This window comes from Cololabis saira, chromosome 6 (genome assembly GCF_033807715.1).
Source record: "Cololabis saira isolate AMF1-May2022 chromosome 6, fColSai1.1, whole genome shotgun sequence".
NCBI classification, from domain to species: domain Eukaryota; kingdom Metazoa; phylum Chordata; class Actinopteri; order Beloniformes; family Belonidae; genus Cololabis; species Cololabis saira.
In genome coordinates, this window is record NC_084592.1 from 4,510,091 (window position 1) to 4,526,694 (window position 16,604).

Consider the following 16,604-nt stretch of genomic DNA (forward strand, 5'->3'; position numbering starts at 1 on the left):
ATATATAATATAAAGTCCTAAGTATGTGTTTGTGTGAGTGTGTATATATAAATATATTGAAGTGTCAGTGTGTTGTTTTTTTTCTTGGTCTACTTATCATTGAATATACGAGGGGGTGCTTTTCACGGCAGGGGTGCTGAATACGGCACAACAATTTGCCTCTTCCACTAATATCTCTAACTCCAACTCGTCAAATTTCATTTTGCGCTTGCGACTATATCCTGCTTTCCATCCAGACTCTCCATGGCGCAAAGTTTGTGCCGCAAACCGTAAGACGCGCAACACCTCATTTAAATACTGCTGTTTGCACCTGTTATCAATTGCGCACGCAATCTTAGTTGATCACCCGCAAAACACACAACAACAGCAAACTTTTTCAGTGCACACGCAATTTAGTACTCTTTATTTAGGATCTTAGTAAATCGGGCCCATAGAGTTATCATTGCAATTGTTGAAAAATGCATTCAATATATATTATTGTCCAAATAAAGATTCAAAAAAAGGCAGAGGAAAACACAGTTTTGTCAGTTTTAACTTGTCCAAAACCTAAACATTGTTTATGAATTTGTTAAAATTAAGTATTGGCATCTGCTGTCAAGATTCTAATCTTCATACAAGCTCAAAAACATACTCTTCTGATACTCTTCTGTACCCCTCAGATTCTCACTCTATACTCTTCTCATCTTTTCCATTGTCATGTTCTAATTCAGCTCCATCACCTTTCTCGTGTCTATCACCTCCTTCCATTTTGCAGCTTTCTTCATCTTCTTTCTCTTTCGGGTTATCCGAGTCACACAGACCAGTTTTATTTCCCTCTGCCATCCTTTCAGCCTCTTCCTTTGTACTTGCAGTGCTCTCGCCGTCTCCCTCTTTGGTCACATCATCCACATCTTTTCTCTGTCCCTGTTTTTCCACCTCTTCCTCTCCCTCTGCATCTTCTCGCTCCCATTCAACCTCCTTTCCCACACCCTCCCCTCTACCATGTGCTTCTTCTCTCCTCCTCCTCCTCCTCCTCCTCCTCCTCCTCCTCCTCCTCCTCCTCCTCCTCCTCCTCCTCCTCCTCCATCTCCATCTTCTTGCACTGCAACCTTCCTCTCCAGCTGCTCCACCCTGGCCTGGATTTTGCGGTTGCTCGATTCAAATTCCACCATAAGTCGAGCAAGTTTTGTTTGCAAGACCTCCAAGTTGCTCTCCAGCTTTTGTATCTTTGTTTGAACGCTCTCTGTCTTCCCTTCCTCTGTCTCCTCACTCTCCTCCAGCATACCCATCTTGGTGAGGATCTGTCGGCCTTTCTCCTCCAGGAGCCGTTTGGCTGCAGGAAACTGAGACAGTACATTTGTGAGGTCTTCTTTGGACAGACTGAACAGGTCAGAGTAGCCGGTGCTCCGGATGTTGGCAGTGCGACGATTGCCAGACTTGTTTCCTAAACAGAGACAATGTGATTGCTTTAAAATAAATGACATACACCATTGATAAAGATATCATTTTATCAAGACGGGACTTGATGTAGATGGCAAGTTTGTTTTAGAGTCCAATTCTTATTAGTGTTTCATAAGAGTAAAATGCATTAGTATTTTTGGCATGTTATAGTCTTTTTTGTGTCTTAAAGTCCCTGTGAAACCATGTGTGTAGTTGGAAATATTGACATTCAAAATGATGACAAATCATTTAAATATTTGCAAAGTTAGTATAAGAATGCTATACGGAAGAGTATTAGGGCCAGGCAGCAGAAAAATAAAAATAATATTTTAGAAGGGGAAGATTTTTTTTTCATTATGCACTTCGAGAAAAAAGTCGAAATTTCGTGAATAAATTTGAAATGGCGAGAAAAAAGTCAAAATGTGAAGAAAAATGTCGAAATTTCATGAATAAAGTTGAAATGACGAGAAAAAGTCGAAATGTCGAGGAAAAAGTCGAAATGTCGAGAATAATGTTGAAATGTCGAGAAAAAAGTCAAATGTTGAGGAAAAAGTCGAAATGTCGAGATTAATGTTGAAGTACAATTTCGAGAAAAAAGTCGAAATGTCGAGAAAAAAGTCAAAATTTCGTGAATACAGGTAAAATGTCGAGAAAAAAGTCAAAATTTTGAGGAAAAAGTTGAAATGTCGAGAAAAAAGTCGAAATGTCGAGATTAATGTTGAAGTAAAATTTCGAGAAAAAAGGCAAAATTTCGAGAATCAAGTCAAACTTCTGAGACTATAACAAATGTGACTGTCTTTACATAAGGCCTTGTAGGCCTATAGAGGAACTGGTGAAACTGTACTTCAGAATCGGCTTCAGTAACAAAGACATTCTTTCTCTTTTAGCTCATAAAGATGGTGTAGTTATCAGTATTAGGACTTTGAAGAGACTGTGCCGAAAACTGCGTCTGTTCAGAAGGATTAAAGATTAAAGATTGGAAGAGGTGGCCGCACTCGTGCAAGCTGAAATTGCGGGTAATGGACAAATGCAAGGGTATCGATGGTTGCACCCTGCGCATTTCGACTTTATTCTTGAGATTGTACTTCAACATTAATCTCTCATTAATGCACAAAAAACGACCTATTTTGTGAGTAAAATAAAATAAATTAAAAAGAAGACTTTGAGCTTTCTTGATCTTCTACATCAAAAATGAGCCCGTTTCTCTTAAGTAAGCCTTTTCATCCCCAATATGCTTTTATAAATATTCTAACATATGAAAAGCACCCAGGTTACCTTTGATCTTGAGGATACTAATTTCTCCGAAGAAATTCCCTGCACTCAATACGGCAAATTCTGTAACCCCATCATCTGCTACAACTGAGAGTTTTCCCTCTTTGATGATGTACATCTCGTGGCCCACGTCTCCCTTCCTGCAGACGTACTCTCCTGGACTGAAAACCTGCAAGATAAAAGGCACGAGAGCTCACTCTTCTGACAAACCACAGGGAATACAAATCTGCAAGGCAAGAATATGTCATTGATCCAGGGCCGGCCCAAGCCCCCATGGGGCCCTAAGCAAAATATGATTTTGGGGCCCTCTATTACTGCCAATAATACTGATTATTGATCATTCACACACCCACTATAAACGTATTTCATGTTCTTCCCTTTCATCACAAATACACTTGTAAAACTAGATGTAAGACTTTTTGTTGTAGTTAGATTGTAATCCACAGGGATTAAGACCATGGAAGCTACAACAGATTAACAAACTTGCAGAAAAATCTTTCAATTTATATTGATCAAAGTCAGCAGCTGCCCCTACTGGCCACACAGAGAAGCAACAGGTCAAAGGTCAGAGAGCTGCACAGTTGCAGCAGTGATGTTTTCATCATCCTACTGTCAGCCTGGCAGGTTTTTACCCATCTATGGTTTTTAATCTGAAATGGAGCAAATTCAGCTACAAGAGCGTCTTGGGGTTGATTTACACTTAATATTTAAAATGTTGATATGTCAGCAGTTGTCTACTCTAGTCTGTTAACATAATATTGTTTATGTTATAATATGAATTATTGTGTTTTTGTACAATAACATACCTTTGATAATGTCTGAATCATCACTCACACATAAAAAAATTATTTTATTTTAACTCTTGGGGGCCCCCTAGTGGTCACGGGGCCCTAAGCAGCTGCTTAGTTCCATTATGCCTTGGGCCGGCTCTGAATTGATCCATGAGCAATAGATTATTCCACCTGAGCAGGTGCAATTTGTACTATACTGAAACAGTGTTAATGGTGTTCATGACACAATACTTCCCAAATCTGAATTAATATTTACATAATAGAGGGAATGCGCATGATGTCACAGATGCGACTTCACAGCGGGTTACACCCACTGAGTGTCAGAAAGACTGAGTGTCAGAAAGACTGAGTGGCAGAAAGACTGAGTGTCAGCGTAAACTTTCAGTTTGAACAACTGGAAAACATCTAAAATGGGAAAGAGCTGTTGTGCGATCGACTGTACTCATAGATTTAGCAAGAAATCAGAGTTATCGTTTTACAGACTGACGAAAAATAAGCTTAAGAGAGACAAATGGATCGCTGCAATTCGCAGAAACAACTGGATTCCAGACACCGAAACGTGGATTTGTGGTTCCCATTTTGTATCAGGTAATGTTGGATTTTTGGGTAGCTAACGTTAAACGGTCAAATCATAAAGTTCAGTGTCCTCATCACTTTGATTTTGCCAACAAATCCTGCCTTGAAGTCGGACCAAGCGTCAAGACTTTTGTAAGCCTTCAAGCTTTGCTTCGTGTATTTCCCCGGCGTAGAAATTAAGTACATATAAATATCAGGAAACTGGATTCGTGGCCAAATATTAATGTCCATGGACCACTGGTTCTTGGGGTAACTGTACCAAATATTAATGTCCATGGACCACTGGTTCTTGGTAACTGTACCAAATATTAATGTCCATGGACCACTGGTTCTTGGTAACTGTACCAAATATTAATGTCCATGGACCACTGGTTCTTGGTAACTGTACCAAATATTAATGTCCATGGACCACTGGTTCTTGGGGTAACTGTACCAAATATTAATGTCCATGGACCACTGGTTCTTGGTAACTGTACCAAATATTAATGTCCATGGACCACTGGTTCTTGGTAACTGTACCAAATATTAATGTCCATGGACCACTGGTTCTTGGGGTAACTGTACCAAATATTAATGTCCATGGACCACTGGTTCTTGGTAACTGTACCAAATATTAATGTCCATGGACCACTGGTTCTTGGTAACTGTACCAAATATTAATGTCCATGGACCACTGGTTCTTGGTAACTGTACCAAATATTAATGTCCATGGACCACTGGTTCTTGGGGTAACTGTACCAAATATTAATGTCCATGGACCACTGGTTCTTGGGGTAACTGTACCAAATATTAATGTCCATGGACCACTGGTTCTTGGTAACTGTACCAAATATTAATGTCCATGGACCACTGGTTCTTGGTAACTGTACCAAATATTAATGTCCATGGACCACTGGTTCTTGGTAACTGTACCAAATATTAATGTCCATGGACCACTGGTTCTTGGGGTAACTGTACCAAATATTAATGTCCATGGACCACTGGTTCTTGGTAACTGTACCAAATATTAATGTCCATGGACCACTGGTTCTTGGTAACTGTACCAAATATTAATGTCCATGGACCACTGGTTCTTGGGGTAACTGTACCAAATATTAATGTCCATGGACCACTGGTTCTTGGTAACTGTACCAAATATTAATGTCCATGGACCACTGGTTCTTGGTAACTGTACCAAATATTAATGTCCATGGACCACTGGTTCTTGGGGTAACTGTACCAAATATTAATGTCCATGGACCACTGGTTCTTGGTAACTGTACCAAATATTAATGTCCATGGACCACTGGTTCTTGGTAACTATACCAAATATTAATGTCCATGGACCACTGGTTCTTGGTAACTGTACCAAATATTAATGTCCATGGACCACTGGTTCTTGGGGTAACTGTACCAAATATTAATGTCCATGGACCACTGGTTCTTGGTAACTGTACCAAATATTAATGTCCATGGACCACTGGTTCTTGGTAACTGTACCAAATATTAATGTCCATGGACCACTGGTTCTTGGTAACTGTACCAAATATTAATGTCCATGGACCACTGGTTCTTGGTAACTGTACCAAATATTAATGTCCATGGACCACTGGTTCTTGGTAACTGTACCAAATATTAATGTCCATGGACCACTGGTTCTTGGTAACTGTACCAAATATTAATGTCCATGGACCACTGGTTCTTGGGGTAACTGTACCAAATATTAATGTCCATGGACCACTGGTTCTTGGGGTAACTGTACGGGTCACTGTCTAGTCCAACTGCCTTTAATTTAAGCCGATAATCAGCTGTTATCCCGTCTTCTCCACTAGTTGCAGCCGTTTTTACCACTCAGTGTGAGTAAGGGGGCTGACCAGTGGGGAAGTGACATCAATCTATTCATTATCTATATGCCTACAACCCCACTGTCTTCATCATTTTTTCCAAAACAAATTGCCAACATTGTTCAGCTATGCATGTCTGACATCTCTTTAAGCCTGACCTGAGGTGTCAGTTTAAGAACCAGCTCCTCCAACAGACTCTTCTCACAGTTCTGGAAGATGGTGACCTTGGACAGAATGGGGAGGTGAACGCTGACAGCAATCTCCGTCCTCATGTGTAAAGGGAGCTGCTGCAGGATTTCATTTTCTCGCATGATCTTCTTGTTGATGTGAACGTGCTGGTACCAGCTGTCGATGCGCTGACGGAGGTCTTTGCTGATGTGGTGGCTGCGCAGGTATGCTTTCACCTGCAAGAAAAAATAACTTCATTTTTTTTCTATAAAAACGAGAAATCGGACATTGTTTGGCATAACTTTGCTCTATTTTTTAACTTCAGACTGTTAGGAGTATATGAAATTGAAAAAAGAGTTTGAAGGGTTTTTCTATAAGATTCTACACCGGTGGTTTTTCTCTATTTGCAGAGTCTCCTGTTCAGGAGTTCAGCTATAGTTCAGCTGTTTTCTCTAGTTGCAGGGTCAACTCCTATTTTATGACTAGGCTGTTAAAATAGCCAATCCCAATGTTCACCCTACTTTCTACCACTAGCCCTCACCCACTACCACTTCACCCTAAAAATTGGTAGGGCTTTGTAATCTTCCCTAGGGATTGGGACACCACTTGCTACGTCTCTGCGTGGTTTACGTTCGGGTACGTAAGCGACTGCAGTTACGTTTGCACAGATGTCACACCATATCAGGAAGCCCAGAGCTAAAAGCTGTTTTAATTTCTGCTGTAGCGCTGTTAATATGCCACTTTATTATTATAAGTTTTAATATTTTTTCAGGCGTAAAAGTAACCGTTAAGATCCCCAACCTGGGCTCAGTTTATCCTAATAACGCCTGTTAAGAAATTTGCTCTGATGTTTTCGGGGGATGAGAAGAGCCGCCGGCGATTTATGGTTCCTATGACGTAGGTAACCTACACCGTAGGCTCTGCGTTGGTGTAAAGCGGAACCATAAATCAGCCTTTATTCTGGTGAGATCTGAAGATGCAACGCAACAACGGGCAAGCGAGTGATTATATACATTCACTGAGTGAATATTATGAAAGTAAAATATATATTTCTCGCTAGAAATGTAATCAAAACACATTTTTATGCAGAAACTAACTCAAAATATTGATTTTATTCACTAAAAAATAAGAAATGTCCGCCATGTTTTTTTGTTGGATTCAGTCTTCAAATGATGACGTAAAACATTCTGGGAAATTTTCTCTGGCCCTCAGTCAGTGAGTCAGCATCTGAAATCCCTCGCTGTGAAGGGCTAGATTGATACACACTAGCCCTCGTTATGTCCACTACCCCTACATGCAAAGAGGAATTGGGACACCACTACCCTCCCGGGAACGTGCAGAATTTAGGGGTAGGACTGAAAAGTAGGACTAGGGGGGGATTGGGACTGGCCCTTAATCTTCGTTGAAGACAATGAAGATATACAGATGTTTTAAAACTGATGGATTATCCGTTATCTGGGTTGACATCTTAAATAGGAAGCAATAAACAGGGATATAATGGCTGAAGGTCTGATATGTTTGGCAGATGGGGTTCACGTACAAAGAACACCTCCCTTTTTAGTATAAATAGGGCTGAATCGATGACCACTGTGTGCATTTCTCTCCTATCTTTGTGGTTTGAGAAAAGTTTACCTCCGATCGGAACACATTGTGCATGATATAATAAAAGCTTGTATTAACTTTTATTCTATATTTCACTGGTTTTCTTATGGTGCACCAGACAAACGAACACGAGGATCTTTCATGACAATCTTCCAACTTACCAGCTCGTGGTTAGGGAAAAAGACGTTGTCCCGGTCTCTCAGACTCGTGATCACATTGCCCACATTACCAACAATGGATGCAAACACCAGCACAGCAATGAGCAGGTCTGCAATCATGAACAGGTACTCCTCTTCCCTGCTCGGCAGGGGCGTGTCTCCTACCGTAGTGAAAATCTGGGCCGAGAACCAGAAGCAGTAAAAGTACTGACGCCGCATGGAAGCAAACTTTGCGTTGGTGATGTTGGGGTAGGTCCAACGGTCGGTTCCAAAGCCGATGTAGCTGGACAGAGCGAAGTAGAGACACGCGTTCCAGTGGATCAGCACAAAGATGTAGATCATGAGCTTGGTGATGCGGAACGTGTTGGGGTACGAGGTTCTGGTCTCCATGCGATCCAGGGCCTCGTTCAGGCGTGTTATGCGCACAAGACGGTTGATCCTCACCAGAGGAGTTTGGATGCCCAAGGTAAAGTAAAGGAAGTCAGTCGGCAGCAGGGAAGTCAGATCCCAGAGGAAATGTTTGGAGTGCAGATAGCGCCTCCTCAACAGGGTCAGGTCCTTGATAAGGATGCCTTGATCCAAGTAACCTGAGGAAGGGAGAACAGGAAAGATCACTTGCAAGACATCGTTGAGGAAGAGTCAAATCCTCTTGACCTGCAAAGGTGAACAAAGACCCATTTCTAGTGACACAGAATCTCAATGTGTCTTCTTACATTGTTACTTTTCTTGAAACAACTCAAAAGAACTGGTTGAACTATAACACCTGATCCTGAAACCGCTCTAATTGGACATTTTGCTACTATAGAAAACTTGGACCGCAGCATAGGTATTGCCCTGACACTTGGCATCAGTGGCGGCTGGTGATAAAAAATTTTACGGGGGCACACTGGCGAGTGGGGATTACAACACAACTATAAACTCTACTTGAACATACATTTTTTTATGTTATTTTTTATTACATATTACTACATATACTACATATACATATACATATACATATACATGTAGCATATTTTACATAAACATGTTTTAAAATGTTTAAGTAACAAAATAACATATTTGAACCATTTTTCAGATTTTTTTCAGTTATTATATAGAGATATTGACAGATATTGTCTGCAAAATGGTTCAAATATGTTATTTTGTTATTTGAAAAATGTAAAAATTGTTTTGTTGATGAGAAAATATGTTTCTCTATTTTTCTTATTTTTGTGAGGGGGGATATATATTGTTTTTCGGCACTACCTTGTTCTCTAGCTGATATAACATGAATTACTCCTATGTGGGATCAATAAAGTTCTTATTTTTGCCATCTGAGAAAATTAAATATATTATATTTGGTGCCTAACTGTTTCCCATCTGATGATCGCCAAGAGATGTATCCTAAAACTGTGGAAATCTGACTCAGCCCCCAAGTTTGAGGCTTGGTTGAGGGAACTCATAAGCGTTTTACATGTTGAAAGACTGAGACATGAACTATCTGGCATTCTTCTGAAGTTCTCCAGGATATGGAACCCCATAGTAGAGCATATTAAGGACCAATGATACCCTTCTCTTTTCCTACCCTGCTGGTGAACTTTTTTGATAGGTTGGTCTGTAGTGCAGTGGAACTGGTGAACTGGTAACTGGAAAAAAGTTGAAATGTTGAGAAAAAAGTCGAAATTTCGAGAAAAAAGTTGAAATGTCGAGATTAAAAAGGAAAGGAAAAAGGAAGAAAAAAAGAGGAAAAAAGGAAAAAAGAAGAAAAAAAAGAAAAAGGAAAAAAAGAAAAAAAAGACAAAAAAAGACAAAAAAGAGAAAAAAATAGAAAACAGGAAAAAAGGCGAAATGTTGAGAAAAAAGTCAAAATTTCAAGAAAAAAGTTGACATGTCGAAAGGAAAGGAAAAAGGAAGAAAAAAAGAGGAAAAAAGGAAAAAAAGAAGAAAAAAAGAAAAAGGAAAAAAAGACAAAAAAAGACAAAAAAGACAAAAAAAATAGAAAAAAAGAAGAAAAATAAGAAAAAAAGGGAAAAAAGACAAAAAATAAGAAGAAAAAAAGGAAAAAAAAAGTCAAACATTTTTGAAAAACCTCCAGGGAGCTACTAGGCTTGCTGACCCCTGGACTACAGAGACTCAGAGTAAATCCACCTCATATAAAGTTACATACCAGCGTGCAGAGTGACGACCATGTCGGCTGCATACATGAGGTCTGACAGGTAGTCCAGCGTGAGCCACACGGGCAGGTAGCTCAGCGCGATCCCAGTGAAGCACGTCCTGTCAACAACAATCAAGACTGGGTTTCACAGGGTTCCTCACGACCACAAGCTTTACTGGTTATATTGATTATCGGGTTTAAGTGATACCTCAAAATGATGATGACCCAGTTGTAAACAATGGGCATAATCATCACCTGTAGCCAGACGTAATAAAAGTGCTCAGCTGGATCAATCACCAGCTCATTCCAGCTGACAGGGACAAGAAGAGATGGAAGAAAGAAAATGAGAGGATAGAAGGACGAGAAAGAATAACATACATGATTGTTATAGTTCATAGTTCCCATGTCTAATTTTCTGATTAAAACAATAATACTCTACTAAAATCTTTCATGGACAAATTAATGAAGACATATATAACAAAAAAAAAAAAATTTTAAACCGTCCTTACAACTTTCTGAATGATCTCACCAAACAAATCAATACTAATCAATGATATGTAATAATCAATACAATAATTCTGACCTCAGAATTATTTCCTGTTTGGAAGTACTTAAAAAAATGGTGTTGCAGATCCAAATGTTGAGGCCAACTTAAAATATTAACTGAAAAGTAAAAATCAAAATATGTTGTCTGTGCTTTAGAGATTGGTTGTCTCATCAAGAAGATTGTTATTATGTCGCCATTTTAAAAGCGATGAAACGCACATACAGGCCTAAATGTTGTTTTTTACAGTACCTCTGTAAGACCTCTGATGAAGATATATAGTATATAGTTATTCAAGTACATTGTTATACCATTGCTGTCTATTGTTCTCTATTATACTGTAGTATTATAGTAAAGTAATGATAATGTAATACTATGCATTATAATTACTTCTATTAGTACATACATACATAGTAGCACAACTAAATGCTGGGTGTTTGTTTTGTTTTTTTTGCCTTGATTTGTTTTGTTTTTGACTATATTTATATATACATATAATTGAGTATTATATCACTTTTTGGGTATGTGTGTTTTATAAGTAAGCTTATTCAAACTCGTCTTCTTATATGTAAGAATATATATATATATATATATATATATATATATATATATATATATATATATATATATATATATATATATATATATATATATATATATATATATATATATATATATATATATATATATATATATATATATATATATATAAATAATTGTATTAAATTGTTTTACTTTTTTGTATTTTTTTTTAACATGCATGTTCCAAATAAAATTTTCAAATCAAATCAAATCAAGAACCCTAATCAAAAAGCTATTTATTATTGATATTTATGTTTAATTTCTAATACAGGTAAAAAAGGGGCAGGGTTAAATACGTTTTACTTCTACCTGCTCCTTTTTGGACACTTTTTTTCCCCCTGTTTGTATTACGTTTTTGTTGTTGTTGTTTTTTTCTGTACGTCTTGAATTTGTTTTAAAATTTTATATTTTTCCCTTATGTGTTCGAATTAAACAATTCAAAGAAAGAAAGAAAGAAAAACAAAAAGGATCTTTTCCTTTAGCACAAACTGCATTTTACTTACTTGAAGTCTTGCTTTGCTTTCAGCTGGGTGTTTGGTTTTCCTTCAGCATCTTCTCCTCCGTCATTCATTTTCTGCCCATGGCTCCACCAGAGCAATCTACGCCACCGCTCTCTCACATTTTCCATTTTGCAAAGTTTGAGACTGAACTATTTTTTTAGTGGCCTCTGCTTTGAATCAAATGTTTCGAGATGGCTCACATTTCCACGAGAGTGTCTACCGTCCACCTGGTGAGGAAGCAGGTGTACCTGAGCCCTGCCTAGCGATCTGGTCTCTATGGAGCCAAGCAACAACACGTCAGGAGTGCTCAGGGAATTCTTGCCTCCCCTAGAAAACCACAGATCTGTGCACTCTGCAGAAGCTGCAGAAGAGGCCGAGCCATGGATAACACATCAATGTCAAACATACAAGAGAGCAGCTTTAAATGGAAAAGAAAACAATCAATACACATCAGTAATTCAAGTAGATTTTCACTTAAAACAAGTAGAAAAATCTGCCAGTGGAACAAGATTTTTTTGCTTGTAATGAGAAGATAAATCTTGTTCCACTGGCAGATTTTTCTACTTATTTCAAGTGAAAATTTACTTGAAACAGGTGAAAATTGTCAAATAACAAGTCATTTTTCTGGTAATGAATCTTGTTTTGAGTGTAATGAGATTTTTTGACTAAAAATGGAGACATTTTAACTAGAAATAAGACAAATATTCTTGTTAAGATTTTGAGTTTTTGCAGTGCATGAAGATTAAAAGTACATTCACATAAAAGTACATTTACATATACGTCATATAAAACTTTAAATATATGAATAAATAAATGAATACAATGACATCACTCCACTAACCCCAGCCACATCATTACATTAGCAACGTCACTATAGTGGTAATTATCACAATTTCTAACTACATTGAGCTGTATATTCCATACACTACACAGTACAAAATGTATATTAAACATATATATATTAAACATTGTGTATGTCTGTACCCAAAAGAAACCTTTTTAGTTGCTTTTTAAAACTGTCTCTGCTTGTTTCTTTAGTAATGGCACATGTTCTTTTCATTGCATCTGATCCTGGTAAAGGGATGGAAACATGACCCCTGCTAACTTGTCTTGTCCTGTGCTCATGTCTGTCTTGGGAAAAGGTTATTTTTGAGTCCAGGCAGTTTGATTGTTTAGACAGTTATATTCCTGAATAATGATAGTATGTTACGTGTTGATCTGTCCTCTACTTTCACCCAAGCAACATCACAATCCATTTGGTCAACACTTTTCTCCTAGAACACCCGAGTGCAAGGCCAGCTGCTCTGTTCTGCACTATTTGAAGTTTCTTTACATCTTTTTTCGCTGCACTTGACCAGATAGCTGAGCAGTAGTCAAGGAGTGATGATACCAAGGTTTGAGTAACCTGTCGGAGTGTAAGTGGTGTTAATAAAGAGGATCTTTGATTTGAAACATGTATAGTGCATATTATCTTGTTGTAACATTATTGTTGTCTTTGACAAGTTGTCTTCTGTATTTGCATGAGTGTCCTTAATGAAATCATGGCTTGGAATGTTAAAAAGTTAGGAATAAGTCCTTATAACTCGACGACTTGGAGCACCTGATGGCCTGATGTGCGCTGAGGAGGCCCACACTGATGCTGTTTGCTGCGCACTCAGTACTCGAGTTTTAAAAATAAATCAGGGGGGATGGTGGATTTTATCATATGGGGACAGATAATTTGTGCTGATTACAAATAATATAATATATTACAAATAATAGCAGTGACCAAAACACCTGCAGAAATACTGCAGGAATGACATAGCAGCAGTTAAATGCAGCCTTCTGTAAGCTTTAAATATCCACTGGGCTTACATCAAATACATCAAAACACAACAATAAAAAACACTTTTCTGAACTTATCAATATGACTCTGTCCTTCACAGGATAAGTAAAATGGATCACTGCAAAAACTCAATGTTAACAAGAATATTTGTCTTATTTCTAGTTAAAATGTCTCATTTTAGTAAAAAAAAATCTCATTACACTTAAAACAAGACTCATCACTGGAAAAAACAACAATTTTCACCTGTTTCAAGTAGATTTTCACTTGAAATAAGTAGAAAAATCTGCCAGTGGAACAAGATTTTTTTGCTTGTAATAAGAAGATAAATCTTGTCCCACTGGCAGATTTTTCTACTTATTTCAAGTGAAAATGTACTTGAAACAGGTGAAAATGGTCAAATAAGTTATTTTTCTGGTGTTATTTTTCTGGTGATGACTCTAAATGTTGAAATAGCAGTAAAACCACATTCATTGATGAAATGACATAAGGGATGGAAAGGAGGGATGGCAGTTTTACAGGGGGGATGATTTGGACCGTTTTTATTTCCCCTTCAACTCCAGTACTGGTGTCACTACATAGGCTAATGTTAGTTAAAGTTCTCCTTTCTCCACTGAATGTCTTTCTCTGATCATTCCTCCCCACAATCCACACACACAGCTGTTGGGTTAATTGTTAATAACAAGTAAGAATGTGAGTGGATTATGTTTCTAAAATGTACACCTTCACAGTGTGTAATGTGCACATGTAGCACAAGATGTCAGTGTTGGATCATCATTACACACTAAACTGCTTAGGATGAACGTAGAGCAGGGCTATTCAATTGGCGGCCCGCGGGCCACATGCGGCCCGCCAGGAGCTTTTATGTGGCCCCTGGTCATATTTCAAAAAAGGGGTTGTTTGTTGAAAAAAAAAAAAAAAAAAAAAAAAAATTTTTTTTTTTTTTTTTTTTTAAATAATAGTGATGCACCTGCGCTGCGCTGCGCTGAGCTGTGCGTAATTTTGTTGGCCTGCTGCACACCGCTGGCTGACGAGCAGCCTTGAGACACATGCAGACAGACGGGCAGACAGATATGCCAGGAATGCGTTCACACAAGGTGCGATTTTTATTTGTAATGTGTGCAGAGAATGCATATAGCATTTAAGTTTAAGATGCTTGGTAGCCTTTTTTTAGTTGGTTAACGATGCATAGTGTTTGTACATGTTAATCTCTGTTGGAGATGTTTTTTACTTCAGATTTTTTGCCAGTGTTGCACAGTGTTAATGTTTGTCACATTATTATTAACCTCCGTTGTACAGAGGACTTGTTGACATAGGCTTCTAGGATTGGCCTGACATTTTTTTCATTTGAATAAGTGAGGACTTCTAAGCCTCCTATAATTTCATGTGATTGTTTTGTTTTGCTGATATTATGCACAGATGTTTCATTAATAAAGGAGCTTATGGTTAATATTTTGGTTCCTTATTTATAACATCAAACTGGCTACTATGGACTGAAATGCTTGTGCTCAATGCTTAATATAATATTCAAATAATATAAGGAAATCTTGGTGGAAAGTGGTGCTTTGTCATTATGGCGTGTTTTATTAAAAGTAGGTCAATATCAACTTCATTAAGTTTGCACAATGCATGGTTTCAAAATGAACTTGCATTTAAAATAATATTTCTTTATCTGAATATTATATTTAACATTCACAATGACTAAATCTGGAGACAATTAATACATAATTCATATGTAAACTAGATATATTCAAATGTATAATACAAATGTATTATATATAAATAAGTCTTCGTCTTTGAGTGCAAATTACATTTTGAAAACCCCCAAATTTTCAAATTGTGCGGCCCTCTCCATACAGTCCTTTTGCAGATGTGGCCCCCGGCCGAATCTAATTGAATACCCCTGACGTAGAGCGTTTATGCTGCAGCAGTTTTCTATTGGAATAACTTCTATAATGAGATAGATTGGAAAAACACATGGGTCTTGTCAAGAAAATGTATTATTACAAACAAAGTAAGAGAGGTTACTTTTAAAATACTTCATAGATGCTATCCAGTCAAGACCAATCTTATTAAATATAAGTTAAACATTGATACACTGTTTTTTTTGTGGTAATGTGGATGAAACAATATCTCACTTATTCTGGAATTGCACATATACTCATGTTCTCTGGATTGACCTTAATCTTAATCTTAATCATTTTATAAATGCTAAAGTTGATTCTTCCTTTAAGTTGAGCATTCAACATGTACTTGTATTTGGTGTATCAAAAAAATGATATGACAAGCCCAGACAAAGTATATTTAATCAACCTTCTCTTAATTATTGCTAAATATCATATTCACTGTACTGAATTTGCTAGCCAACGTCCAAATATAATTGTTCTCAAAGCTATATTAATATCGTATTCAGACAGTCTTAAACAGCATAAACCCCAAAGCGGTTAAAACGAGAAGCCTATGTGAAAAAAAAGATTTTTCCTGATCCTTTGTTTTTATTTTTTTTCCCTCCTTAAACCTCAAGCCTTCTATTTTATTTTGATATATAATTTACTGTCCTTAATTTGTAACTGCATTTTATCCTGAAGTTTTGTACCTTTTCTGTATATATCTGTCAATAAAGAAAAAAAAAGGTAGAGTGTTTATGAACCCATCCTTTTCAATGACTGACAAAAACAACAAATGTATTTCTGATTGTTTTAAAAATAACATCTTTATAGGTTCCTTGGGCTGCATGTGATCTGAAAACATTGTACTTTTAAACTTGTAAGGTCTTGAATACATTAAGCATTACATACTGTTAGGGTCAAATTTCACCTATTTGACATTTAACAACAGTAAAACTACCTTAATCAACATTGTTTTTTTTTTTAAAGCCACATTTCCTAAAAAAGAAAATATTTGAAAAAGTTATACTTTTATTCAAATGCTAGATTTTCGCACATTTGTGTGGTTTGTTTGTTTCAGGTCAACTTGGACCCACATCTACTTTGATGGATTTTAGATGGACTAGTGTTGGTCAGATAGAGGGACGTGGTTTATGTAATAAAAGGTAGAGCCTTGTTTTACACCGTGTCATAACTGCATGCGATGCGAGCGAGCGTCAGCGACAAAATCAATTCCATTGCTTTATTTTGTTTTGAGCTGAACATTTGTCGGACGTCCTGCTTCTATTTTCTTCCTGCCACTCCAGTTGAAAGCTGGTTAAAGCGC

At 37.4% G+C, this 16,604-nt stretch overlaps 1 protein-coding gene across 1 annotated transcript; it reads right to left on the minus strand.

Moving 5' to 3' along the window:
- Positions 1-663: 663 nt before the first annotated feature.
- Positions 664-10,234, minus strand: cnga4 (cyclic nucleotide gated channel subunit alpha 4). Its single transcript, XM_061724291.1, has 7 exons — positions 10,152-10,234; positions 9,956-10,062; positions 7,813-8,396; positions 6,040-6,285; positions 2,695-2,860; positions 1,081-1,423; positions 664-1,030 (listed from the first exon to the last, which is right to left on the minus strand). The coding sequence occupies exons 1-7, from the start codon at positions 10,193-10,195 to the stop codon at positions 664-666; spliced, it is 1,857 nt and encodes a 618-aa protein (XP_061580275.1). The 5' UTR covers positions 10,196-10,234.
- Between the last annotated feature and the right edge of the window lie 6,370 nt (positions 10,235-16,604).

Excerpts from the sequence above, each read along its gene's own strand:
- cnga4 (XM_061724291.1), bottom strand. The coding sequence starts at position 10,195 with ATGATTATGCCCATTGTTTACAACTGGGTCATCATCATTTTGAG. Across the intron at positions 6,286-7,812 it reads TTTTCCCTAACCACGAGCTG|GTGAAAGCATACCTGCGCAG; the intron begins GTAAGTTGGAAG and ends TTTTTCTTGCAG. Across the intron at positions 1,031-1,080 it reads CTGGAGAGGAAGGTTGCAGT|GAGGAGGAGGAGGAGGAGGA; the intron begins GCAAGAAGATGG and ends GAGGAGGAGGAG.